At 40.2% G+C, this 27,461-nt stretch overlaps 1 protein-coding gene across 4 annotated transcripts in view; it reads right to left on the bottom strand.

The window, feature by feature from the left end:
* Nucleotides 1-27,461, bottom strand: part of smg1 (SMG1 nonsense mediated mRNA decay associated PI3K related kinase) — a 162,583-nt gene that overhangs the window by 60,564 nt on the left and 74,558 nt on the right. For all 4 annotated transcript variants that reach the window (XM_041205850.1, XM_041205853.1, XM_041205851.1 and 1 more), the window contains 17 exons: nt 26,715-26,916; nt 22,207-22,316; nt 21,501-21,648; nt 17,920-18,079; nt 16,738-16,858; nt 16,021-16,269; nt 15,133-15,420; nt 14,896-15,040; nt 13,330-13,468; nt 12,849-13,070; nt 10,958-11,138; nt 6,362-6,523; nt 5,562-5,779; nt 4,280-4,434; nt 3,371-3,593; nt 2,162-2,408; nt 727-956 (listed from right to left, as the gene is read on the bottom strand). In XM_041205850.1, coding sequence (XP_041061784.1) covers nt 727-956; nt 2,162-2,408; nt 3,371-3,593; nt 4,280-4,434; nt 5,562-5,779; nt 6,362-6,523; nt 10,958-11,138; nt 12,849-13,070; nt 13,330-13,468; nt 14,896-15,040; nt 15,133-15,420; nt 16,021-16,269; nt 16,738-16,858; nt 17,920-18,079; nt 21,501-21,648; nt 22,207-22,316; nt 26,715-26,916 — 3,200 coding nt within the window. The remainder of the gene's footprint in view (nt 1-726; nt 957-2,161; nt 2,409-3,370; nt 3,594-4,279; nt 4,435-5,561; nt 5,780-6,361; nt 6,524-10,957; nt 11,139-12,848; nt 13,071-13,329; nt 13,469-14,895; nt 15,041-15,132; nt 15,421-16,020; nt 16,270-16,737; nt 16,859-17,919; nt 18,080-21,500; nt 21,649-22,206; nt 22,317-26,714; nt 26,917-27,461) is intronic.

The following is a 27,461-nucleotide window of genomic DNA, read 5'->3' as shown; positions in this document are numbered from 1 at the left end:
GATCTGCTCCTTTCAAATTCCTTGTGGGCTTTAAGGAGTAGGAGTGCTCTCCCCATGTCCTTCTCGAAGTCCATGAGTCTCTCCTCCAAACAGATCTCGCTGGAACCCCCATTCATGGATGTTCTGCAAAGACCTCTTTTCACTGACTGTCAGGCACCGTACCCTCGGGTCCCTGGCTCCAAACTCCAATTTGGTGGGTATCGGGCATGAGTCAGCAAGGAGTTACCGTACATGCCAGTGTATATGTCGACCTTTGAAGCCTCAAAAAATTCCTCCAAAAGTGAGAGTCAACTTAGATGCTGAGGATAAAAGCCAGCATGGGTGATTGCCATTTTGAAATATCATTGGTACCTGACAAAGAGTGGGCTTGTCTTAAAACTCTTGCACATCTACACAACACAGCCCATATACGCCTGATCCCTTGTGCCCAGTTATAAGATACAAGTGAGTAAAACATGCGTTTGTGGGGTGATAAATTGAGGCTGACTTCACGGTATAGGGGGTGAAAAGGTTGGGGGGAGGCTGGGGGTGCGGTGGGTCAACTTATACATCGAGTATATGCAAAAAGGGGATTTTTAGGGATAGAAAAAAATGGGCATCCACTTGACTTAATATGCCACGATTTACAGTATTTAAATGAGGCCCCTGCCATTGAGATTGTCAGGAACTCCACTTCTCTGACCTTGGTCTAACCACAAGCATCAAATTCGAAAACGTATAGTCTACCTTCTGTGCCTGTAAAGTTGCTTCTCTTTGTTGCCAACGCTTGTAAAGCCCAAAAAGTGGAGTAGCACCATCCACCCACTGAATGAGCCCAGACCTTGTACCTAATGGTGTTACAGAATAATGCCTGGCATGGAAACGTGGAGTCTCCTGGTGATTAATTTTTATAAACATGGTATTTACAATTGACAAAAACTGCATTATTCGTTCATCCAGATGCAAGTCTTCCAGCCCTGTGGACAGACAGAAAAAGAAATGCTCTGGTCATTTACATAAAAAAAAATTGGTAAGGTTCAAATTTCAGAGATAATTTTCATAAGAAATGTTCAACTCAAACTCATTAAGGTTATGACTACACAATTTGAAATTAAATTTAAAAGTTCAAAGTCAGTAATAAGGTCTGGATTGCCAAAGGATTTAGAACTAATTAGAACTAGAAAACACCTAGTGTGCGAACCGAATTTGAAAACATTTTGCTCTACCTATTGCATCTGTGAAGTCGCTTCTCGCTTGACAGGATGTGTGACAAGTGTAGCCCCCTTGACCTGGTCTGCTTATAAATCTATTAAAGCCAGATGCTGGGGAGCCATCACTAAGCTACCAGGCTCATACAGCTATTATTCTTGATCCACAATTGAAAAATGAACCAAGGTGATTATAATCTTGTTTTTCAATGGCTCTAATTCACTCAAGAGAGCACAATGATGGAAGTCAGAAGACTCCAACAGATAAAGACAACTGTCCCCTTTGGAATTGCTGATGGCGTTTCTGACCTGAGGTTAGGTGGAGTCTTCAGATAAATAAAGTTTTTAAGAGCACTTTCCTTTTAAAATCAGGGCGTCAGTCAAGGGTAATACTTGTACACTCAAGCAAACTGGAAAGCTGCCGTAATTTGGCAATAACGTGGGGAAATGTTTAAAATGTTTTAAGTGAAGATTTCCTGTTTTTTCCCCTGCATTCATTGATGGGCTAGTTTAATTTGATAACGAAAAGATTTCTAATTTTAAGGGAGCAGTTGGGGAGAACAGTGTAGATACGTTTAATCAGAAGTTACATAAGCATATGAGGGAGAACAGAATGGAGCGTTAAGTTGACAGAGATAGGTGAGTGTGGAAGGATGCTCGAGTGGAGCACAAACATAAGCGTGGATTGGTTTGGTTGCATGGCTTTATTTCGGTGCTGCGTATTCCATATACGTACTTTTCCTGAAATTCTACACCGGGGGAAAGAGCTCCGAAACTGGTCCTTCCTGAAACTAAATTACATACAAGTTCTAACAATGGGACATAACATTTGTCAAAACAAGGAGCACAATAAACTGTTTCTATTCCACCCATCCCTCAGATCCCACCTAGTGAGAATAAGGGGGAAACTGCAACTTTTATTAAACTTGATGCGGTCCTTAGTGTAAAACATAGACATCTTATTCTCATTTCACCTTTAAACAAGTATGGGTAGTTTTTCCCATCGGACCCCAAGAACATGAGTTTCTTTGGTTTTGTTTTGGTGGGAAGGATCGTAATGGTACTGCCGACACTCTGAATAGTGACTGCATCCCTTGCTGAAATTTCACCAGGCAAGGCAATTTCTGTGCTGGACATCGCTGCCATTCGCGGACTAATTTCCTCCAGATGCAACAGGTAGCTGGTACGTTTCTGAGCTCTCTGTTGCAAGTTCAGCATTATCTGCAATGCATTAAAAATGATGTGCGTTATTTTACGTTTCAAGGTTTCTTTTATATTTACATGAAAACTTAAGAAAAATAAAACAAAATCTTTGCTTTGTGCCAAGTGACATCAACAACTTAATATTTTTATAAGCATATTTAGCATAGTGCTCTTGTTATGCACCTGGGCATGCTTTACTTCCAGTAAAAACACACCACACCACAGATTGAGATAAAGACAGGTGATCAATAATTTGATCAAAGAAATAGATTTCAAGGAACATCTTGAAAAAGCAGAGAGGGGTAGAGGCACAGAGAAGCTTAGGGAGGGAATTCCAGAGCTCAAAGCCAAGGCTGTTGAAAGCACCACTTTGAATGGTGATTAAAATCAACGATGTTGAAGAGGCTAAAACTAGAAGAATGCAGAGGTGCATGCTTTAGGCTTGCAAAGTTGGAGGAAGCAACAGAAATAGGGAGGAGTGAAGAGTTATCTGAAAACAAGAACGAGGATTTTAAAATTGAGATGCTGTCAGATGAAGTGACAATATAAAGTGCAACACCATCAATATCTCCCTTCTACTGTGGCCAGGCTTCCTAACTCAACCTTGTAAGCATGTCCTTTAACATCATATTCACAGTTTCTATCCAGAAGTCAAGTAATACAACACTGAAGCTAACATAATGATTAAAATATATAGTCTTAGACAACATAGTGAATTTCTAGAGAATCAAAATCCCAGCCAAATACAAAGAAATTGAAACACCAACATTGAACACTTGCACAAATTCCCCTGACCTTCAAGTGGCTGTAGTATGTTTATTTCGAGAAAAAAAACTGATTGGAAAAGAACAAAATTCAAAAAGTACATCCCACCGTATTGTGCACACATTCCCCGAGATAGCTTCTACTTATTAAAAACTTGTGAAAGGCCCAGTCAATTATGTTCTTCCATTGGCAAACTATTCTGCTGTAAATCTTACCTGTTTAAATGGCAACCAACTGTTGCTAGGATTAGCAGGATTTGATGGGGTCTTCAGCTTTTCCAAAGCATTATTAATTGGTTCTCCATAGGTGTCCTGAAACCATTTTTCATGAGGAGTTTCTGCTTGAGCTGAAGTAATGCTGCACACATGTTCCAGAGCAAATACCACTGGCTTCATCAAAGCCGTGTGCTTTTCCCTCATAATGGCTATCTTCTCTTCCCTAAAAAAAGTAGTTAGGACTGAAACAAGGTCTTTTAAACAGTAAAACACATCAACCGCTCACTCAAAATTAGCCCAATGTTTCGATTGAAATTCCACAAACATTACAGATAATACTTCACCTAACGCCATAAAGGTGACACAAAAGGATAGTCACAAATAATGTATTAACAAGGCTCTACAGTAGTCCAATCCGTTTACCTGTACGCAAACAGAGCTGCACACCCAGTTTAACACATTCAAATCTAATCGAAAAACTTGTCCAATTTTGAGGGAAAAGGAAAATTACAAAAGGATTCAAGACAGTTTTGAACCAAATGGAGCTGCTCATTCATTATGGATCCAGTTTGCCAAATTAGCCATTACAACAGATAAAATTAGGAAATGATTTATATCCTTCAAATATGATCTCTATCAAAAATAAAAGATTAGGAAAGACAGGAATTATTCTCCATATTTATTTCCATTACGTAGATCAGTTCCATTAAAACTCAGATACTGAAAACTTTCTGCAAATTGTGCTAAACAATACTGTAATGATGCACCAATATTTTGACATTTCCTATTCTATTTACACTATGGCTAGTCCCAAAAAAAGTAGTTTGAATTGAATATTTTGCATTCCTAATACAACTACTATAGGGTTAAACTAGTTCGGTTGGATTCAGCCAACTTTGAAACACTTACTTGCGAAGCGTATTGTTGTTTTGAACCCTCTTCACCTCATCCTCCAATTGCTGAATGCGTCTTAACACATGCATGTGTTGTTGTTGAAGAACTCCAAGCCAGAGCTCATCCCACAGTACAGTAATTCTCCGTAACTCTCCAACTAACATCTGTACCTGCAGTGCCAGCATATTAAAAAGTTGAAATAGATTAATTCTTATAATCTAAGAGCACCACAAATTCAAAAACTTGTGTTAAATGACCACTACTAAGTTTTCAGATTGTTGTTATTAAGTCTATATTTCAGTCAGGTCTCAAATTGTAGTCACTCCAGTTTTAAACAAAAACATCCTCAATTTTCAAATGAGCATAGCTTGGCAAGGTCATAAAAGGTTAAAATACAAGCAACTGTGGCTCTTTAATATTTACCAAGTATAGCCAGAATCTATGTCAATCTGCTATACACGATATGTTGCCATACGCTGCATAATCCCATAACTAAAATGTCAGCATCTCACTTAACACCTACTCGTCTTTAGCAGTTGATTCCCAAACTTTAATGTTTGAACAATGATAAGGCAGTAGTACAAATAGTTTGTTTTTAAGCAGAAACTTATCAGTGGAAATAACTGGACTGTGTAGAGGAATTAAGAGTGTTGCACTCTTAATTTACACTCTACTTTTTAAAGTTATTGATATAGAAGTTCTTCATATCTCAAGTTTGGGAGGAAAACTTGAGGGGAGGAGTGGGGAGAAAAGGGTTAAAATATTACAAGTTGCGTGCACAACTAATTACATAAAATTGTCAAGGACAGTGGTTGCTATTATTTCACAAAACATTCTTAGAGAAGGAAAGGTGGAGATATTGAAACTTTTTTTTAATATATAAAAAGAGTTTGCTATTTCAATTTGAAATATAGCACTAGATTGATGGCATTTTCAGGTTATTAAACATTCTGAAATGCGCTAACATATTTTACGCAATAAATTTCACTAGATCACGCAATTCAGCAACTGACATCCCTGCATTACATAGCTTAATTTTCCAGCCTCAGTCACTGGTCTGGAATTCAATTAAAAAAAATCTTTTGAATGCTGTCATGCAGCTTTCTTATGCCTGCTGATAGCAATCAGGAGGAAGAAGTACATCTTCACTTCTTTGCTCTGGATTTGAGCTGACCAGCTTCCAGGTCTGGACAGATTTTGGATTCAAAGAAAAAAAAAATCAATGGAGTTGAACAGTTTGAACAAAACAAAGAAAATTATAATGTGAACTGCAGTTTAGGGACAACATTCACAGTACCTGTAAAACCATGGTAGGATTTGCAGATGACAGCTTATCTACTATTGTGCTATAGCAGTCCTGCATCATGGCTTGATCTTCATTAAAACAAGCTTTCTGTTCATCTTTGATACTATCCTGTGATCCAGGAGGACTATTTTCTTCACATTCGCCTCCAGATAGGGCTTCAGCCTGGATATTACTCAGCAGGGTAGGAATTGCAGATGACAATTTGGCTCCTGAAGGAGTAGTAGTACAACATTTCTTTAGATGTGAAAGAACAAGATTAACTAGAAATAAATTGAACTGACATAAAAGGCAACAATCTAGATTAGCCATCAGAAAGCAGCTTTCCTAACATATGCTTCCATATGATGCTAAGGGCTACTTGATGCTATTAATTAGGCATGATTGAGGCAAGTTTACTTCTCTCATGACGACAAAATATTCAACACAGAAGTATGGGAAAGAGGACACTGATCTATCAGCTAACTAGGCAACAAGCACATATCTTTGGTTGTGATGTTCTATATAGCCAACAGGGATTAAATGATCAATGAAAACAGAAAATTTATGCTGGAAACAGTGAAAAGAAATCTTTGTGGAGTAAAAATGAAAAGTGGATTTTGTGTGTTCCAGCTTTGATAATGCACAAAAACAATGTTTCAACAAATTTTACTTGGTTAGAGTAACTAACTTTATTCAAAGAAAGAGAAATTAAGATTTCTGTAAACTGTAGAGCATATATTCATTATCACTAATGACCAGTAGCCTAGTCAATTGCAGGTTAAGCCTTAGATACAGACAGAAGTGTTAATTACCAGAGGACTGGGATTCACCACTGAGTGATATTGAGCCAACAATAGCAGGATACAGAATAAGATGAGGGGAATCCTGAGCCACACGACACAGCAAATTGCAGATGCTCTGACGTACATATACCTCAGGGTGATTCAAACGCGAGAACAGCTGTGGAATAATACCTGAAACAAAGACCAGGACAAAATGTAAACATGGTTGGCAAATAGTAAACAGTGCTGAGTTAAGATACACAAGCATCATTATAAATTCAAGTCCTTAGCATTTCTAAATATTTAACTAGCACAAAACATTTGTTGTTCTCAGCACTGTTCTTTCGTGCAAGTGTATATTTTATAATAACAGTATTTAGCATAACAGTGTTAAGCTAACTAGGTTGATGACAAACTATTGCTAAATGAAGGCAGTTGAAGATAATATAAAACTCAATTCTACTTGCTGCGCCCAGATCATTACCATTAAAAACCAGTGTGAAAATCAGCATTTTTGCTCTTCCAATCCGAGTGAAAATGATGTATTGTTGCATTATCAACTTCAGCTGCATACAAAAAGCTAAATGAACCCTTCAAGCTTTCAGAATTGGTATGCTTCACCTGTTCCTATGTGCCCCTGCAAAGTTTCTGTACAGTCCAATGGCTGGCATTTTATTGAAGTGTCTCACTTTTTATTGTGCAACACTTCAAGGGTAAGACAGGGAGTGAACACAGGGCACTGTTCCTTTAATAATTCATATCTGTCTATAATTACAAGTTTACGTTTGAGATTAAACACTGAGCACATTCCGACAATGATCTCTTCTTCAACAAAGCGGCAGACAGAATTGTGCGCCTAATAGCCCTCTAGGAATCACCGACACCAGAGACTTGCAAATTACATCATATTCCTCAGTTGTAACTATTACTAAACCCCTATATTTTGGCAACCTTCATAACATCTGATGACTACTGTGAAGTTTCATCACATTTCAGCTCATTTGAACTCTCCATATGTTTTGAAATGCTTTGTATTACTTTGACATTTCCATAATGAAGGCATTAATTTGGTAATACTTTAATTATATGAAGCCTTTGTTTCACTGAGTATAAAGGGATTTTACAAATAAGTGACAAATAGATTTGCATCTAGTAGCTATTAGGTAGGCGACAGCCATTGTGGGCTTTCAGAACTGTTTCCTGTTGGCTATCTATAATTTTCGGTCAACTGAACCAGATTGTTGATTAATAAAAACAAAAAACCGCGGATGCTGGAAATTCTAAACAAAAACAAAAACACCTGGAAAAACTCAGCAGGTCTGACAGCATCTGTGGAGAGGAGTACAGTTAACGTTTCAAGTCGGTATGACTCAGTTCTGTCGGAAGAGTCATACGGACTCGAAACGTTAACTGTGTTCCTCTCCACAGATGCTGTCAGACCTGCTGAGTTTTTCCAGCTATTTTTGTTTTTGCGTTGATTAATAAACTTTGAGGCAGACACACAGCCAAACAGTTTTCAAAACCAGCAGTAAATGACAGTTATATGAACTGGATACAATATATTATTGCTGCCCTTAATCACATGTTTGAGTTTCCAAGTGTGCCAGAAATATATTACAGGGAGCATGCTCCCAAATCAATATTTCTCCGAGGCCACAGGGGCACTTTCCTGTCTGTCCCCCATAACCCGCGACTCTCTCATCTATCAAAAATCTATCTTTTTTAAAAAATTAATTTATGGGATATAGGTATCACTGGTGAGGCCAGCATCTATTGCCCACCCCTAATTGCCCTTGAGATGGTGGTGATGGGCTGCTTTCTTGAACCACTGTAGTCCATGTGGTATAGGTCCATCGACAGTGCTGTTAGGGAGGAAGTTCCAGGATTTTGACCCCCGAGTAAGTTCAATGACCCAGCCTCCACTGTTTTCTAGGAAAGAGAATTCCACAGAATAACGACCATTTAAGAGAAAAACTCCCCTCATTTTGGTCTTAAAAAGGAAATATCTTATCCTTCAACTGCGTCCACTAATTCTAGTCTCTTCCATAAGGGGAAACATCCTCTTAGCATCCACCCTGTCAAGTCCCCTTAGGATCTTGTACGTTTCAATAACGTTTCTTCTAACGTCCAATATAGGCCCAAATGTTTCTCCACAAGATAAGCCCTTCATCCCAGGAATGAGTCGAGTGAATCTTCCCTGAATTGCTTCTAACGCAATTTTATCCTTTTTCAAATAAGGAGACTAAAACTGTAGACAGTACTCCAGATGTGGTCTCAGCAACACCCTGTACTTCTGAAGTTAAACTTCTACTTTTATGTTCCATTTCCCCTACAATGCCAGCATTCCATTTGCTTACCTAATCACTTGCTGTACCTACATTCTAACTTTTCTAAATTCATTTACCAGGACACCCAGATCCCTATCACTGGATTCTGCAATCTCTTTCCATTTATATAGTATACTTCCTATTCTTCCTGCCAAAGTGAACAAATTCACATTTATCCATATTCCATCTGCCAAATTTTTGCTCACTCACTTAACCTGTCTATATCCCTTTGCAGACCCTTTACCTCCTCGACAACTTGCTTTCGTACCTACCTCTGTGTCACCAGCAAATTTAGCTAAGCATACATTTGGTTCCTTCAACCAAGTCATTGATATAAATTGTAAATAGTTGAGGCCCCAGCACTGATCCCTGTGGCAATGCTCTAGTTACCACATGCCAACCACAAAAAGACCCATTATCCCTTACTCTTTGCTTCCTGTTAGATAATCAAACCTTCATCCATGCTAATATCCCTGCCCCCTACACAAGTGTTCTTATCTTGTATAGTAACTTTTGATGTGATATCTTATCAAATGTCTTTTAGAAATCCAATTGCACATCTACAGGTTTTTCTTTTATCCACCTTGCTTGTTACTTCCTCGAATAACTCAGTTAGTAAAACACGATTTTTCTTTCACCCTGATCCCATTATGATTTTCTAAGTATCCTGCTATAACCTTCTTAGTAATGGATTCTAATAATTTCCCTATGACGGATATTAGACTAACTGGCCTGTAGCTTCCTGATTTGTCTCCCTCCTTTCTTGAATAAAGGTGTTACATTTGCTATTTTCCAATCCTCTAGGACCCTACTAGATCTAAGGAATTTTGGAAGATTATAACTAATATCTCTACCATCTCTCCAGCCACTTCTTTTAAGGCCCTAGGATGAAGGCCATTTGGTCCTGGGGAATTGTCAGCCTTTAGGTCAAATAGTTTTCCCCAGCACCCTTTCCCTAGTGATAGCGATCATTTTAAGTTTCTTCCTCCTTGCACCTCTTGATTTTAAGTATCCTTGAAGTTTTCTGAGTCTTCTACAATGAAGACAGACACACAATACTTGTTCAAGCCTCTGCCATTTCCTCGTTTGCTGTTATCAATTCCCCAGACTCACTCTCTAAAGGACCAACACAATTTAAGTTCCTCTTTTCCTATTTAAATACTTAGAGTTTCTACATGTTTTTATATTACTGGGTAGCTTTCTCTCATACTCTTTCTCCGTCTTTCTCTTTTAAGTCATTCCTTGCTGGTTCTTAAAATCTGTCCAATCATCTGACCTACCAATAATCTTTATAGATTTATACAGCATTTCTTTCAATTCAATACCTTCCTTACTAAGCCATGGATGATGCATCCTTTCAAAGAGTCTTTCTTTCTCACTGGGATAAATCTTTGAGAGTTATTAAATATCTCCTTAAAAGTCTATCATTGCATCTCTACAGTCCTACTTTTTAACCTAATTTCCCAGTTCATTTTAGCTAGCTTTGCCTTTATACCCTTATACTTAGCTTTATTTAGGTTTAAAACACCAGTCTTAGACCCGCAATTCTCCCCTTCAAACTGAACATAAAGTTCTATCATGTTATGACCGCTGTCACCTCGAGGCTCCTTTACCATGAGGTTGATTAATTCTGTCATCTAGCTGAGGTTGGGAGACTCCATCAGTCTAATGAAACCCTACATACAAGTTATATCATAGATTCTTTTATCACTTTATTATTACTGACATATTGAGCATTGTCTATGTTTCTGCATCAAGGACATAAAGGTTAAGTTCTTTAAACCACCCTAGCTTGATTTATTGCTTTTTTTGCTTACCTGTAACTTTTAGTAAATCTATCCACTATTAGGTATTAGCCTAAACCAAGGTCTGATTAGAGTTTATACTACAATTACACAAAACCTGACAGATGACAAGATCCCAAGTTGCTTATGCAATAAGTTAAATACAACATAGGTTTCTGTTCAACTGCTTGGCAATGTTATAATACCATATATTAGGTTTCTCCTTATGAAATACAGTTCATAAGGGAAAAGAGTGACTCTTGATACGGAACCCAAAGACATATTACATGGAATGTACAGCACAAAGGAGCAAAAAGGTGCAAGCCAGTGTTTATCTGTTTCACACAAGCCTTCTAACAGCTTATTCATCTAATCCCAACAAATACTTCTATTCCTTATTCCTCAAATTTATCAATCTTCCCCTTAAATGCATCTACGCTAGCCACTACAACCAGTCCTTGTGGTAGAGAATTTTGCATTTGAGGTGACATACAACAATGCTATGTAGGACTTGCCTCTCCAGGGAGCTGTGGGGGTGGTGGCTAGACCATGTTCCAGGCCCTCCCTGAGTTCGCCAGCATGCTTCACTAATAATCTTAACAACCTTAAAGTAGCCATAACAATGACATCATCATTGCTTTGCTTGGTGGGTGCATTATTAAGTATCATCTTGGGATCTTCACCATCTACATGAACCTGCAAAGATAATGTAGCAAAACATTAAAATTCAATTCATTTTACTTTCCAAAATTAATTGGTTAAACACAGGCTGCCAGGTTCAATTGCATCAGATTTTGCAATACATTGCAACAGTAGGCAAAATTCTCAAAGTATTTAATGTTGAGGGCGATACAGGACAAAATGGAGGAAATACACAAAAGGAGGAAAGGAGATATGAAAGCAGATACAATGCTATATAAACAAAGAAAAATCTTAAATCAAAAGTAGACTTTCCTATTTGTTCAACTTCCACAATAACATTCCATCAACCCACCTAAAGTTAGCATGCTCTTAAAGAAATGTTATCATGCTGTTACCATTATAACCAGACTCATTTTAAACTGCATTAGTACTTTTTCCTCTGTTGTTAACAGTCATACTCTCAAGGACAAGATTTTCTTGGATGTGGCCCTCAGTCCATTTCACTACAAAGGGATAGGCCATAGTTTTGTTAAACATTTTCAAATATGTTTAAATTTTATTCAATTTTACTTGAATCGGGAACCAGTAGAGTTTTGTAACAAGGAAGGAAGGTCAATTCAGTACAGACTATCAAGGTTTACTTCAGTCACTTCAACTTTAATCCACTAAGCAATAGCTCTCAGTGGACATCCGGTTCTGGTTTTATAATTTGAGAAGAATTTCACAAATTGTTAATCAGCGATCAAAATCCATGATTCTCCCTTTCACATCTGACATTGCATAGTTTTCAGAAAATGTGAATCTTGCTCCAACAGGGTTTGATGTAAACATTTTGGTTACTGTAAAAGCTTTCCTGGCTACAAATTTCCAGCTCAGCAATAGGCAGTGCTACACCTCATGTTCAGTTTCATGTTGCATTCCAAGAAAGAGACACTAGTGAAACAGCATTCCTTTCGTCTGAACAACATTGGGCAATTTTGGCCCTCAACAGTACAATTCACCACTGTCTAGAAGTAGTTGATGGAAAGATTTCCTGGCTAATTTCAAGCTGCATAAAGATGCTTAAGAGCAAAAGAAACCATGCGCTGCATTGGACCAGTGGCATATTTGACAGGCAAAGACTTCCCTGGACTATGGGAATGCTCACCCAAAGGAATTGGTGGTTTGGGTATAGTGCCAGAAAAAAAAATTACTCCTTAATAGTCACCAACAAACCCAACACTAGCTTAACCTTTAACAGAGGACATACAGGAAACTTGAGCAAATGGGATCATGCCAAATGCATTAGTAAGGGCCATTATCTACATTTTTCAGCATCAACCCCAAATTCAGAGCTTGTTTCCAATCAGATCTTCAGCCTCTTTCTGGCCCTTTCTTGGAGCTCCCAGCAGAAAACAATGGTTATAACCAATTGGTGGAAACTTCTTCCTGCAGCCGATGCATTTTTTAAAAATTAGAGACTTCATATGAAAGTGTAGGAAAGTATTATGCTGGCACGAAACTCCAGAGGATTTCAGTGCCACAAGGAACAAATGTAATGGGATAGAAACCGTCAAGTTGATTGGGGTAGGCTATCCAAATAAATCAAATCACACCACATCAGTCACATCCCCTCAAAAGCGTAAAACAGACAAGTATAATAAGAAAGAAAAACAGAAAATGCTGGAGAAACTCAGCAGGTCTGGCAGCATCTGTGGAGAGAGAAACAGAGTTAACGTTACGAGTCCATATGACTCTTCAGAATATGATAATTTGGTTACTAACCTGACCAGCATTCAGTTTAAGAAAAGTGAAGTACGCTTTGCAAGAAAGTTTATAAAGGTTGAATATCCTGTCTACAACCTTTCTCCACACTTCAATTAGTCCTTCTGCAACTCTCTCATCCTGGTCAGCAAGCCATGGGCAGTTAGTCATCAACTGCCGCCAAATAACCTCCACCATGTCATCTTCTTCATCTTCATTTATCTGCAGGGCCAAGTCTTCGTCCTGAACACAATTTTTAGAAAAAAAAGGAAAGCTAGACTTAACTCAAGCTATAGATTCTTTTCATGTCAACAGAAAGAAAGCAGAGTTAAATAGCTTAAAGTATCTGGAAAATACAAATTTAATTAAAATTCTTTTTCCTGTGACAATTGATGTTCAGTTGTCAAAAATACAGCTTAGATCATTATTCTTCAAAGCAAAAAAGATTTGAAGCAACTTAACAAATGACCAACAGAAAAGCACATCCCTTTCAAATGTTTACCTGAATTCCTGTTGGGCGACACATAGCTTGCCCCAAAATTCCATAAATAGCTTCTTTGTCTTCTTCAGATGTGTTTTCTGGAAGTAGATTTTGAACTTCTGTCTTTTCTCTGGCTAGAAGTGGAACGCCTTCACCCTGACTGTATCAAAGTAGACCCAAAAATAGATATCCATTCTTTACAAGAATCACATGCATTCTTCTTTAGTATAAATAGGCCATTATATCAACAATTTCCACTCAATAAAATACTAAAAATCGTGCACGTGTACATTTCCAACCACACAGGAGGCCATTTGGCCTATTGTGCCTTTGAGTTATCCAATTAGTTACATTCTCTCATCCTTCCCCCATAGCCCGGCAAATCTATCCCCACCAAGTACTTATCCAATTCTCTTTTGAAACAGATTATTGTATCTGCTTCCACCACCCTCTCAGGCAGTGGCCTTCCAGGTCACAACTCATTGTAGTAAAAAAAATTCTCATCTTGTCTGTGTTTTTTTGCCAGTTAACTTAAAACAGTCTCTTCTGGTTACTGACTTGATCTCACTGGAAGCAGTTCCTCTATTTACTCTATTACTCATGATTGTGTGTCAATCGTGGCTCAGCTGGTATACTTTTGGCCCCGAGTCACGAAGTTCAAGGTACAAGTCCACTTCCAGGGCTTGGACACAAAAATCAAGTCTGACATTCTAGTACAGTGCCGAGGGAGCACTGCACTGTTGGAGGTGCCATTTTCCAGATGAGGCATTAAACTGAAGCCCCATGTGCCTGCTCGGACAGATGTAAAAGATCCCACAGCACTATTTCAAAGAGCAGGGGAATTATCCCCAGTGCCCTGGCCAATACTTATCACTCCATCAATGTCACAAAAAGCAGATTAGCTAGTCATTGCATCACTGTTGCAGGATTTTGCTGAGCACATATGGGCTACCATTGGTTTAAACTATATTATTACAACCACATTATAACAGTGACTTCACTTCACAAAAGTATTTCATCAGCTGTAAAGAGCTTCGAGACATCTGGAGGTTATGAAAAGCGCTATATAAATTCAAGTTTTTCTTTCTATTAAATTGCCCCTCAACCTTCTCTAAATTTAAGGGCAACAACCAGTTCCTTTAAGTCTCACATTCCTGATACCATTTTAATACATCTCAACTCATGACATCCTTCCTAAAATGCAGTGCCCAGGATTGGGCATAATAGGTATGAAAATCGAGACTTTTTATATGAACAGGTCATGCTGCAATTACACCACCCCACCGATTTTGAATTTTCCGGCTCCTCGGCCTGTAATACAGAGATTCCAACTAACTCTGCCTCCCTGTTTCCCAATTTCTCAGTAAGTTTTCCAATTAAAGTATAATTCACATAAAATCAAGTATTACATAAACACAAGGATTAAAATATATGAATTTAAAACAGGGACTGAATTATTTCTCTATGTTCTGGCAAATTATTCCTGTCCCCTAACCAAACTACACCAGAGGGATACACTTGATAAGACTCCATGCGCAAAGCTATGGAGACTGAATAGCTTAAAAACAAAATTATCCACACACTTACCTAGCATTATCAACCACTTTCCTGCCCCATCTGTAAGCCCAACTGGCCAACGCTGCCCAAGACTTGGCTATTTCAGGTGCTTGAACTGCTGATAGGTGATACAGCTGCCCTAAAATGAAGTCAGGTTCTCCAACCCCAATATTTACTGAAAATAGAACAATTTGAATTCAATCTTAATAGCTTGTTAAAAGCATACAAATCTTTTGCTCATTGCTGTGAAATTGTCAGTACACTTACCTGTTGATTCAACCACCATTTTGGGGCAAGCCACTTCCTCCATTAAACTAGGAGGGGTCAGTTCAGCCAAAGTATGTATGTTTTTTGCCAATGTTGGCAGGCCAGTAACAGATTTTTGCTGTTGAGCTCTGAAAACTTGCTTTAGCTGGATAGACATTTCTTTCCATTCTGCCTGAATCCATTTGGTCAACGTGAGTATTGACTTGGCAACTGCAGATTCTGCTTTGGAGGATTTGCAATATGCGATGGCACAGGAGCTCAGCATTTCCATGGCATGTGTAGACTGACCTGTTAACATTGATCAAATGTTTCAGATACTTGTAATAACATTTCTCAGCATAGTGCTATTAGATTAATAAAGGTATAATTGTACTCTTTCAAAATAGTTTACTAGGTAGAAGTTCAAAAGAACAGAGTTAACTATTGAAGTACCGTAAATGTTATCATATAGAAATAAAGTGTAGGCTCCAGCCCAATATTACTGCTGCTGTCTTTCTACCCCCATCCCATCAGATACAAAACAGCAAGTGTTTCCCTGCAGAAAATACTGATGCATGTGGCATCACTCCACTGATTGAGTAGTGGTAGTAAAGTTGGTAGTTTATTCCCATAACTGTTAAACAGTTCAACAGCCGCTTTGAAAAAGCCCTTACCCTTGTATGGTTCTATAACAAAAGCTCAAGTATATTTCATACCCTCAAGGGGAAGAGGAAAAAAATAATTCTCCTGGGCTGTTGCAGAGCAGAATGGAAAGAGTCTAAAAGCAGATAGCCTCTTTGCCTCTTTTCCAAAAAAAATGACTAAAAGCAGGGGCAAAGATGAAGGAAGGAAGACAGAAAACATTAACATTTAATATAAATATAAAACGCAAAGATCTCCTTTAGTTACCTGCAGTGTACAACAGTTTTGATTTCTCAATGTCAAGTTCTGGTCCCCACTTTTCATTGACAGTGCCATGCAATGACATTTGTTTGAACAAATGGACTAATTCTTGTGTGGTGCTCGCATCGCTCAATGAAGTCTTACTGCACTGCTCGAGGAGCTTGGTGGCCAAAAGGACATTCCCCTGTTTCCGAGCAAATTTAATGGCTGTCAGACCAAGTTCCATGAGATGCCCATTTACTGAAGTGCTGGAACCTGGACAAAAAAAGTATTTTCAATGGCTGAGTGTAACGTTGAACACTTAAATTACATGTTAAGCAATCAAAATAATGAAATGAATTTTTCCAGATAGTCAACTTCTTTTTATATTCCATATTTTATATGGCAGAACCTTCCCTGACCAGCATCTTGTCCAGTTATCTAGCAGAATGCCTTAGGACGAGATCTTGCCTAAAACTTCACTTCAGTTTTGTTATTAAAAATTTGTTTTGCACTTGGGGGTTCAGTTAGAATAAATTAATTTCAATTATCTGAAATATTTACCCAGCGGGCAAGGGAGGGAGAGGGAGAGGAGGAAGATCTGCTCCATTCCAGCAGATAATGGAAGCTCCGCTGCGCAATTCGGAGTATTCAAGAAAGTAATTAACTAATGAAGACATCCGGTGAATGGGATGTTTTTATGTTGCCACTTTTGTTCTGTTCATATTAAATATATTCTCTTACCTTTCAATTTTTCAGCTATACGAGCTTGGAATATTGTGTATCTTAAAGCCTGAAGCCATGGGCGGACATCATGCTGTTTACAGGATTGCAGAGCTTCACTATACAGTGGCAGAAGGCAATCCTAGACAAAAAAAAAGTTAGTTTCCATAAGTTTCATAATTCTAAATCTGTACAAAATGCACTGCCATTCCCAATTATGGCTGCATTCACATTTTGAAGTTACAGTGAAGGGGGCCCGAAGAGAGTTAGGACCCAACTTGACACCAGAGCAAAGTGCAGTGAAATTCCTGGAGAAAGTAGCCAAGGAAGGTGCTATCAGTTTTCTCCACGCTAAATGATGAATTCCCTTCCTCAATTTGCATTGCACAACATGTAGGTTTTTGGGTAAGAACTGATTAAGAGTCCAACTGATTTGGCAAGTGACAGGTAAGTTGATGAAATTTTGACTGGGAGTTATGCACCAAAACACTTGACGGAGCATCCATCTCCAGGCTGCCCTTTTATTGTACTTAGCAGTGTGTCATGTCATCCCGTTAGGAGAACAAAGAGCCTGAGCTTCCGTGGAGCGGCAGAGTCTGACTGCCACGCCGCTCGTGCTTTCCTACCCAAAATCTTTTTCGATCCCAACTTGCCTGACTTTCCAACGCAGCCCGGTCAAGATCCAGGCAATGCAGTTGGATGCAAGGGTGCTGTGCCCCCTTTTTTAAACAACTCAGGACTGGCTGCTGTAAACCAGGTAAGTTAAAGGTCCTTGACAGGCCAGGGCAAAGTAAGTGTGTAGGATCTGGCGGGGGGTGGTGTTGGCAGATTGGGCCTCAGTCTGGGGGTGGGGGTGGGTGATGTGGGTACAGGTACACCCTTGGGTCTGTACAGTAGATACCAGGAAGTTATAAGTGGTTTTAATTTTTCTAATATTTTCTGGGTAACTATTGATATAAGAAAGTCCGAACCATCCGCAGTTTGCGATTTGAATCACGTTTCCGAATTGTTCCCAGCAGAGGGCATCTGCCGAAAGGGAGTTCGCACTTCAGGGCAATTGCCGTGCAAACCTTACCTGGAACTTCCGAGGTGTTGGGTGGGGTGGTGGGGGAGGGGGTCCCCCAGTTTCACTGCCCTGGAGCTCAGGAGTTGCAGCCCAAAGTCTCTTAATAAGTCCTATCCATTGAAACTTGAATAACTTACCTCTGTGGACAGCTTGTTTGTCACAGTGCTCTCAAGTGCAGTTGAACAGTACAGCTGGAGAGTGCTCAGCATTGGCAGAAACCCTGCCATCGATAAGGTGGATAGTCTCAATGGTCCAACTGCAATCCGTGCCATTTGCTTCAGATACCTGACTGTGTTTCTGAACCATAAAAACTTAAATGAACAGCAATTCAAATATATTTCAGTACAGGTTAGTTACCTTTGCAAAGCACAATTTCCAATAGTTCTTGGCTTTAACTGGTACAAAATGAAGTTCTATCTACAAGTTCTTAATTTATCCTGGAGCCATCCGAAGTTTGTGATTTGAATCATGTTTCCAGATGGTTCCCAGCAGAGGGCATCGGCCCAAAAGGAAGTTTGCACTTAAGGGCAATTGCCATGCAAACCTTACCTGGAACTTCCGAGGTGTTGGGGGGCGGAGTCTGGACAAAGCATCAAGCAAAGGTGACTTAACCCGTTGCTTATGCAGCGGCCAGTGTGGGGGGAGTGGAGAGCAGCACTGGTGGTGATCAGGGAATAGTGGGTGTACAGAAGGGTAAATGAGGGATTTTTTTTTGTAGTTTCAGTAATTACACACCAACTTAATTTTCTGTAGATAAAGAGTTAAATGCGCACTGATGGGAGTATTTAAATAATAGGATATAGGGAAATGTCACAAAATAGTATTATTTGCCCTGGCTTCAGAATTCTTAAGGTGGAAGAAAAATATCTCATTCAGTTACTAACAGTACTTGAAATATCAGGAAGATCCAAGTATTCTCAGACTGAAAGTATGTGATAGTGTGACAAAAGTTTCAGTTAAATGCAGCCAAATAATTGGTTGTAGCTGCCCGGAAATAAAGATATGTAATGGCTGCAATTATTCCTGAGGTGTTCAACTGTAGATTGAAAGAAAAGCAACCATTTAATTTTAAAACTGGACAGCCAAAACTAATAAGTACAAAGAATCACAAACAGTACCTTTTGGCAGCATTTTGTGTGCATCGTTCCTGACAGGCATTGTTTCCCCTGTCTGGGGAACCTGGAGCACGGGGGCACAATCCCAGGATAAGGGGGCGATAATTCAGGACCAAGATGAGAAGAAATTTCTTCACTCAAAAGGGTTATGATTCTTTGGAGTTCCCTCCCCCAAAACAGTTGTGGATGCACCATCATTCAATGTGTTTAAGGCTGCAAGAGACAGGCTTTCGGTCTCGGGGAGAAATTGTGGGATATGGGAAAGTGGAGTTGAAGCCAATGATCAGCCACGATCATACTGAATGGTGAAGCAGCGCTCCTTTTTTTAAAATTCATTCATGGGATGTGGGTGTCGCTGGCTGGGCCAGCATTTATTGCCCCCATCCCTAATTGCCCTTGAGAAGGTGGTGGCGAGCTGCCTTCTTGAAAACCGCTGCAGTCCATGTGGTGCAGGTACACCCACAGTGCTGATAGGGAGGGAGTTCCAGGATTCTGACCCAGTGACAGTGAAGGAACGGCAATATAGTTCCAAGTCAGGATGGTGAATGGCTTGGAAGGGAACCTCCAGGTGGTGAGGTTCCTATGTGTCTGCTGCCCTTGTCCTTCTAGATGGTAGTGGTCATGGGTTAGAAGGTACTGAGGAGCCTTAGTGAGTTCCTGCAGTGAATCCTGTAGATGGTACACACACTGCTGCTACTGTGCATCAGTAGTGGAGGAAGTGAATGTTTGTGGGTGGGGTGCCAATCAAGCGGGCTGCTGTGTCCTGGATAGTGTCAAGCTTCTTGAGTGTTGTTGAAGCTGCACTCACCCAGGAAAGTGGAGAGTATTCCATCACACTCCTAACTTGTGCCTTGTGTCAGGAGGTGAGTTACTTGCCGCAGGATTTCTAGCCTTTGACCTGCTCTTGTGGCCACAGCATTTATATTGAGTCCAGTTTAATTTCTGGTCAATGGTAACCCCCAAGATGTTGATAGCGGGGGATTCAGTGATAGTAATACCATTAAACGTCAAGGGCTAATGGTTCGATTCTCTCTTGTTGGAGATGGTCATTGCCTGGCATGAATATTACTTGCCACTTGCCAGCCCAAGCCTGGATATTGTCCAGGTCTTGCTGCATTTGGACATGGACTACTTCAGGAGTTGTGAATAGTGAACAATGTGCAATCATCAGCAAACATCCCTGCTTCTGACCTTATGATGGAAGGAAGGTCATTGATGAAGCTGAAGATGGTTAGGCCGAGGACACTACCCTGAGGAACTCCTGCAGTGCTGTCTTGGAATTATGATTGACCTCCAACAACCATCTTCCTTTGTGCTAGATATGATTCCACCCAGCGGAGAGTTTTCCCTGATTCTCATTGATTCCAGTTCCTCTAGGCTCCTCGATGCCACTCCCAGTCAAATGCTGCCTTGATGTCAAAGGCAGTCACTCTCACCTCACCTCTGGAGTTCAGCTTTTTTCCATGTTTGAACCAAGGCTGTAATGAGGTCAGAAACTGAATGACCCTGGCAGAACCCAAGCTGAGTGTCAGTGAGCAGGCTATTGCTAAGCAAGTGCCACTTGATAGCACTGTTGATGACCCCTTCCATCACTTTACTGATGGTCGAGAGCAGACTAATGGGGCGGTAATTGGCTGGTTTGGATTTGTTCTGCTTTTTGTGTACAGGACAAACCTGGACCTGGATGCCAGTGTCATACGTGTACTGGAACAGCTTGGCTAGGGGCACAGCAAGTTTTGAACTGCATGTCTTCAGTACTGTTGCCAGAATACTGTCAGAGCTCATAGCCTTTGCAGTATCCAGTGCCTTCAGCCATTTCTTGGTATTGCGTGGGGTGAATCGTATTGGTTGCAAACTAGCATCTGCCATGCTGGGGGGCATCCGGGGGGGGGAGGCAGAGATGGAACATCCCCTTATCTTTTGCACCCCATTATTGAGGATAGGGATATTTGTAGAGCCTCCTTCTCCAATGAGTTTAATAGTCTACCACCATTCACAACTGGATGTGGCAGGATTGCAGAGCTTAGATCTGACCTATTGGTTGTGGAATCGCTTAGCGCTGTATATCACTTGCTACTTATGCTGTTTGGCACGCAAGTAGTCCTGTGTTACAGCTTCATCATGTTGATGCCTCATTTTTAGGTATGCCTGGTGCTGCTCCTGGAATGTCCTCCTGCACTCTTCAAACACACGGCCTCTACCACCTTCAAAGACAAGGGCAGCAGACACATGGGAACACCACCACTTGCAAGTCCCCTCCAAGCCATTCACCATTCTGACTTGGAAATATATCACCATTCCTTGACTGCTGTTGGATCAAAATCCTGGAACTCCCTCCCTAACAGCACTGTGGGTGTACCTACACCACATGGACTGCAGCTGTTCAAGAAGACAGCTGATCAAGGACAATTAGGGATGGGCAATAAATGCTGGCCCAGCCAGTGACACCCACATCCCATGAATGAATTTTGCTTTTAAAAAAAGGTGCAATGGTCTTCTCCTACTCCTGTTTATATCCTTTAAAAATGCCATGAAAATTTATACTGATTCACAATCCAGCGTAATAGAAATAAAACATATAGAACACCATCACATGCACTTACTCAGTGTTGTTCTGGAGTTTTTTTTCTTGTTCTGTTTGTTCAATAGTAGAAGTAAAACAAACAGCACTCCTCATTAGCTGAACCTCAATGGCTTTTTGAAGCTCCCTTGGGTCAGGACTCATCACATTTGGAAGCAGCTTTTTCATGTCTACAAACATAAATTTTCAATATTTATTAAATATTTAACATAAGAGATGTCTTATCTGGAAATGCAGGTACATTCATGAGCCAACTCTTAACTTGGAGAATTATGGGAAAAAAATTAGATTTTCTGAAGCAACTTCTAGAAGTCTTAATGTGTTAAAATATAATTAGCTTGAGTATCCAACATCCAAGTGAGGAAGTGATGCTTCAGTTGAAGAGAGCTTGGTCAGACCTACTTTGCAGTACTATATTCAATTTGGGACAGTGGATCTCAGGAATATATTGGCCTTGTAAGGGTACAGCGCAGATCCCTCAGAATGATACCGTGGTTAAGGATATGTTACATATACTAGATAACATTTTTTTGTTAGGTGAACGCAAAGGATGTGGCATGTCAGCCACAAACTTAACTGAATGACTGAACAGGTTCAAGGAACTGAATGACCTATTCTTGTTTGTATGTTATAAATAAATTGAGAATACTCCTGCTATTTAATCAGTAAAATTTCTATGGGGTAAAGGCATCCTGCATTGTGGCTCACAGGCTTATACTCTTACACACCTAATTTTTCTTTCGCAGTTCCGTTGATGAAGTTAATGTCCTCCCCAGGTAATAGCTCCAGTTGTTCCTGGCATGCAGGGAAATCACCACACTCAAAGCTCCCAAGGGCTCTGCAACAAAATCACCAACTGTTAACTACATTTGCAACTTACAGGACTTGCAGGTCGACCTTCAGCTTATGAGTATATATAACTATCAACTGAACAGAAAAATCCTACACCATTAACTTCAAAAGCTTCTATAAACTCCTGAACATTGTGAATAATAATTACACGAGCAGATTTTGGATGAAGAGGGCGGTAGTTAAGAAAGGTGAGGGGCGGGGAAACCAGAGAATTATAAGACCAGTTGGTCTGAACATCTATCAGGAAATTAACAGTCTATAATTAAGGAAAAAGCAACTGAACACCTTGAGAATTTCCAGCTGATCAGGATGTGCCAGGTTTTTGTTTGTAAGCAGGTTATGATTAACAAATCTGATTGAATTTTTTTGAAGAGGTAACAAAAGTAGTGGATGGGTAATACCCATTATTTGTATGGACTTTCAGAAGGTATCTGATAAAGTCCCTCCGAAGAAATTGTTAGCCAAAGCTGAAGTTAATGGAATTGAAGACAAATTATTGATCCTGTTAGGAAATTGAATGAGTGGCAGGAGATAAAGAATAGGGATGACAGATAAGTCTTTTCTATTAGGATAGAGGTTATGCTACATTTTTGCAAAGGACTGGTTAGGCCACACTTGTGACAATGGAGAGCTGTTTTGGGCACCACACCTTCGAAATGATATACTGGCCTTGGGGGGAGTGCAACATAAATTTACCAGAATGATACCTGGGCTCCAAGGGTTAAAAATTAAGAGGAAAAATTGCACAAAGTATGGTTGTATTCCTGGAATTTAGAAAGTAAAGGGTGTTTGATTGAAGTTTATGATATTAAGGAGGACAAATGGAGTAGATTGGGAGGAACTATTTTCACTGGTTGTGGAATCTACAACTAGGGGGCACAGTCAAACAAAAATCAGCATCACATCCTTCAGGGTGAAATTATTCACAGAATTACAGTGCAGCAGAGGCCCTTCGGCCCATCGAGTCTGCACCGACACGTGAGAAGCACTTGACCTACCTACCTAATTTACCAGCACTTGGCCCATAGCCTTGAATGTTATGGGGTGCCAAGTGCTTATCCAGGTACTTTTTAAAGGGTGTGAGGCAACCCGCCTCCACCACCCTCCCAGGCAGCGCATTCCAGACCATCACCACCCTCTGGGTAAACAAGGTGTTCCTCACATCCACCCTAAACCTCCTGCCCCATACCTTGAACTCATGTCCCTTCGTAACTGACCCTTCAACTAAGGGGAATAGCTGCTCCCTATCCACCCTGTCCATGCCTCTCAATCTTGTACACCTCGATCAGGTCGCCCCTCAGTCTTATCTGTTTTACTGTGTGTTTCTATATTAGTTGCTGGTTTATCCTCAAAGTTTATTTTCTCCCTCTATTATTTTTCTGTCATCTTTTGTTGGTTTTAAAAGCTTTCCCAATCCTCTGGCTTACCATTAATCTTTGCACCACTGCATGTTTTTTCTTTCAATTTGATACTATCCTTAAATTCCTTGGGTAACCATGGTCAGTTTATCCCCTTCCTAGTATCCTTCTTCCTCACTGGAATATATCCTTGCTGTGAGTCTTAAACGTCTGCCATTGTTTATCAATCGTCTTTTCCGCTAAACTCCTTCCTCAGTACACTCCAGCTAACAATGCCCTCATTTCTTTGTCATTACTGTTATTTAAGTTGAGCGCATTTGTTTCCAACCCAAGTTTCTCACACTCAAACTAAATGCTAAGTTCTACCATGTTATGGTCGCTGTTTCCTAGAGGATCTTTTAGTCTGAGATCATTTATTAAACTTGCCTCATTGCACATTACCAGATCCAAAATAGCATGATCCCTGGTTGGATTCGCTAGATATTGTTCTAGCAAACTCTCCCAAATACACACTGAATTCTTGCTCAATCTACAAGAAGATTAAAGCCATCCATGATTAACGTACTGTTTTTACATGGTCTCATTATCTCCTGATTTATTCTCTGTCCTACAGTATAGCTACTGTTAGGGGCCTATAGACTACTCTTACCAGTGTCGTCTTCCCCGTTATTTCTTACCTCCACCCATATGGATTCTACATGATCCAAGATCATTTCTTGCTATAATACTTATTCCGCCTCGTACTAAGAAAGCTACTCCACCACCCTTTCCTCCCTGCCCTGTCCTTTCGAAAATTCACATACACCTGAATATTCAGTTCCCAACTTTGATTACCTTGTAACCATGTCTCCCTAACGGCTATAAGATCATACACATTAATCTCTATTTGTGCCGTTAATTCATTTATCTTGTTCCGAATAGTACATGCACTAGAGAGCCATTAATATTGCCTTTTTACCATTTTTTTCCCTCTTTTGACCTTATTTGCTGCATTTTTTTTAATGTTTGTACACTCTGTACCTTCCTGTCACACTCTGGGAATCATTGCCTAAATAGCTGCCCTGCAATGCTGCCTATGTATCCGCTCTCCAGAACCCTGTCCCCACCCCCCGATTTAGTTTAAAGCCCTCTCTATAGTTATTCGATTCACCAGGACACTGGTCCCAGCACAGTTCAAGTGAAGCCCTTCCCACTGGAGCAGCTCCCTTCTACCCCAGTGCTGATGTCAGTGCTCCATGAACTGAAACCCATTCCTCCCACACCAAACTTTGAGCCACGCTTTAACTCCTTGGCTTTATTTACCCTATGCCAGTTTGCCTGTGGCTAAGGTAGTAACCCCGAGATTATTACCTTGGAGGTTCTGCTTTTTAATTTAGCTCCTAACTATTCAAATTCTTTCAGCAGAGCCTCCTTTCTAGTCCTATCCATGTCATTAGTACTAACGTGGACGACGACAACTGGATCCCTGCCCTTGCACTCCAAGTTCCTTTCCAGCCCGGAGATGTCCTTAACCTTGGCACTGGGCAGGCAACAAAGCCATTGGGACTCAGGCTTACAGCTGCAGAGAACAGCATCTATCCCCCTAATTATACTGTTCCTTAACACTACTACATTCCTATTCCCTCCCCCTACTTGAATGGCTCCCTGCACTGCGTTGTCTTGGTCAGTTTGCTCATTCCCCCTGCAGTCCCCACTCTTGACCACACAGCTTGCAAGAACCTCGTAACTGTTGGACAATTGCAGGGACCGAGGCTCCTCGAATGCTACCTTCTGGGTCCCCATACCCGCCTCACCTGCAGTCACACTCCCCTGCCCCTGATCACAGACCAAATTTGAATTCCCTAATCTGAAGAGTGTGACTGCCTTCTGGAGCGAACTCTGTCCAGGTAACTTTCCCCTTCCCTGATGTGACGCAATGTCGACAGCTCGGACTCCAGCTCCTCAACTCAGAGCCGAAGTTCTTTGAAATGCAAACGCTTACTACTGATGTGTTCACTCTGGATCACCTTGGTGCCCAGAAGCTCCCACATGCTACAGCAGCAATACATCACCCCTCCTGCCATCACTATCATATTTAATTTACTCTAGTATCCCTGCTCTTTACACTTTGTGATTTTTTTTTTACACCAGTGTCAATCTTATACTTAAACTATCAAGAGAAAAAAGGACTAGTGACCTAAACACAAACTAAAGATCTTACTTTTACTTTAAATCAAGAAATACTCACCAATCCTACTCACCCAACAGCTGCTTCCCTTGCATTTGCGTCACGTTGTGGTTCATGACGCCTCCCTGCGCTCTTTTTAAAACAAAGTCTTCTCACTCTCCATGCTCTTTTTAAAATACAATACAGGAAAGCAGTCCACTTGGTCTGCATTTCATCCATTAGCTCCCTCCATCATTGGCAGACTAGGGCTACAGGGTGCACTGTAGCAACTCACCAGTTTCTTTGGTATCAACCCCACCAAGCCCATGACTTTCAACACCTTAAAGGTCAAAGGACATGGCTGCATAGGAACAACTTCCTCTACAAGACACCAGCCTGATTTCTAAGTATATTGCTGTTTCTTCATAGTCATTGGGTTAAAATCCTGGAAGTCACTAGTATCATCATTGTGGGTACATCTTCATCTCTCAGACTGCAGCTGTTAAAGCCACCGCCTTCTCAAGGGGAATTAAGGATGGACAAAAATTGCTTACCAGCAACACCCACATTCCAAGGATGAATATATATTTTTTAAAAATTCAAGCAATGATTGAAATGAGTGAAGTTTTCCTGGGATGTTGGCAGAGTGGCTCTCAAGGCAGAAGAGACAAGAAAGGCAGTTTGAAAATGTAGATGTCTACCAGGTAGAAGATATTAAGGATTTTTAAAAAAAAACAATATATTTTTGATTCTTTTCCACCTTAATAGCAGGGATGCACTTGGAGTGGAAAAAAAAGTTCCTTTCCAAATGTCTTAAGTAAGCATTACTAACAATACATTGTATTTTATGCAACAAAAAATACCACATCAAATTTCTAACCTGATATAGTTAAAATCAGCCTTCAGATGGATGGACGATCCATTTGTACTTTTCTTCAAAGCTAAGATAGCATTCTGCCATTCTTCCACAGCTGGCCAGTCAGATAATGAAATGTAACATTCACAAGCTTTATTCGCCAAATAATTCACAACTTCAGGAGAAGTGTCACTTTGCTTAGTAAGAACAGTCTTCTTGCCTTCAGCTGTAGAAAACAAAGTTCAATTAGTGATTGCGCAAAGCTGCAGTCAATTTTTTTTTTTTAAAGACAGCAAAGTCAGGTGGCTCAACTGACGGTAGTCTCTATGTCTTAGCCTAAAACAACCTGTATATACATCACTAGGAACATAGGGTAAAATTAAGCTTCCACTCATGTCCAGAGTATTAAACAAAGTTTAATAGAATGTTCTGTTGCCTCTTTCAGCTAGGTGTATATCAGGCTGAAGCTGTACAGGCTTGAGGTGAAGTAACACTTGAACTAGTGTATACAGGGTCCTGATCTATGCGACATAAGGGGGTCAAAGTTATAAAAGCAATGCAGAGGAAAGCAACAAAGCTGAACCATTAAGTTAAAAAAATGAGCCATGAAGAATGGGATGAACTAGAGGGTCTCCAATCACGTGGTGGGGAGCAGAAAGATAGCTCAGTGGGACTTTACGGATACAATTTCTGACATCATAAGTTGATGATCAAAAGGATACTACCAGAAAGTATACTTCTCTACATTAGATGACCAACAAATGGATGTCA

Source organism: Carcharodon carcharias, chromosome 15 (assembly GCF_017639515.1).
Source record: "Carcharodon carcharias isolate sCarCar2 chromosome 15, sCarCar2.pri, whole genome shotgun sequence".
NCBI classification, from domain to species: domain Eukaryota; kingdom Metazoa; phylum Chordata; class Chondrichthyes; order Lamniformes; family Lamnidae; genus Carcharodon; species Carcharodon carcharias.
Note: the sequence above shows the minus strand (reverse complement) of the source record. Positions and strands in the feature narration are given on the sequence as shown.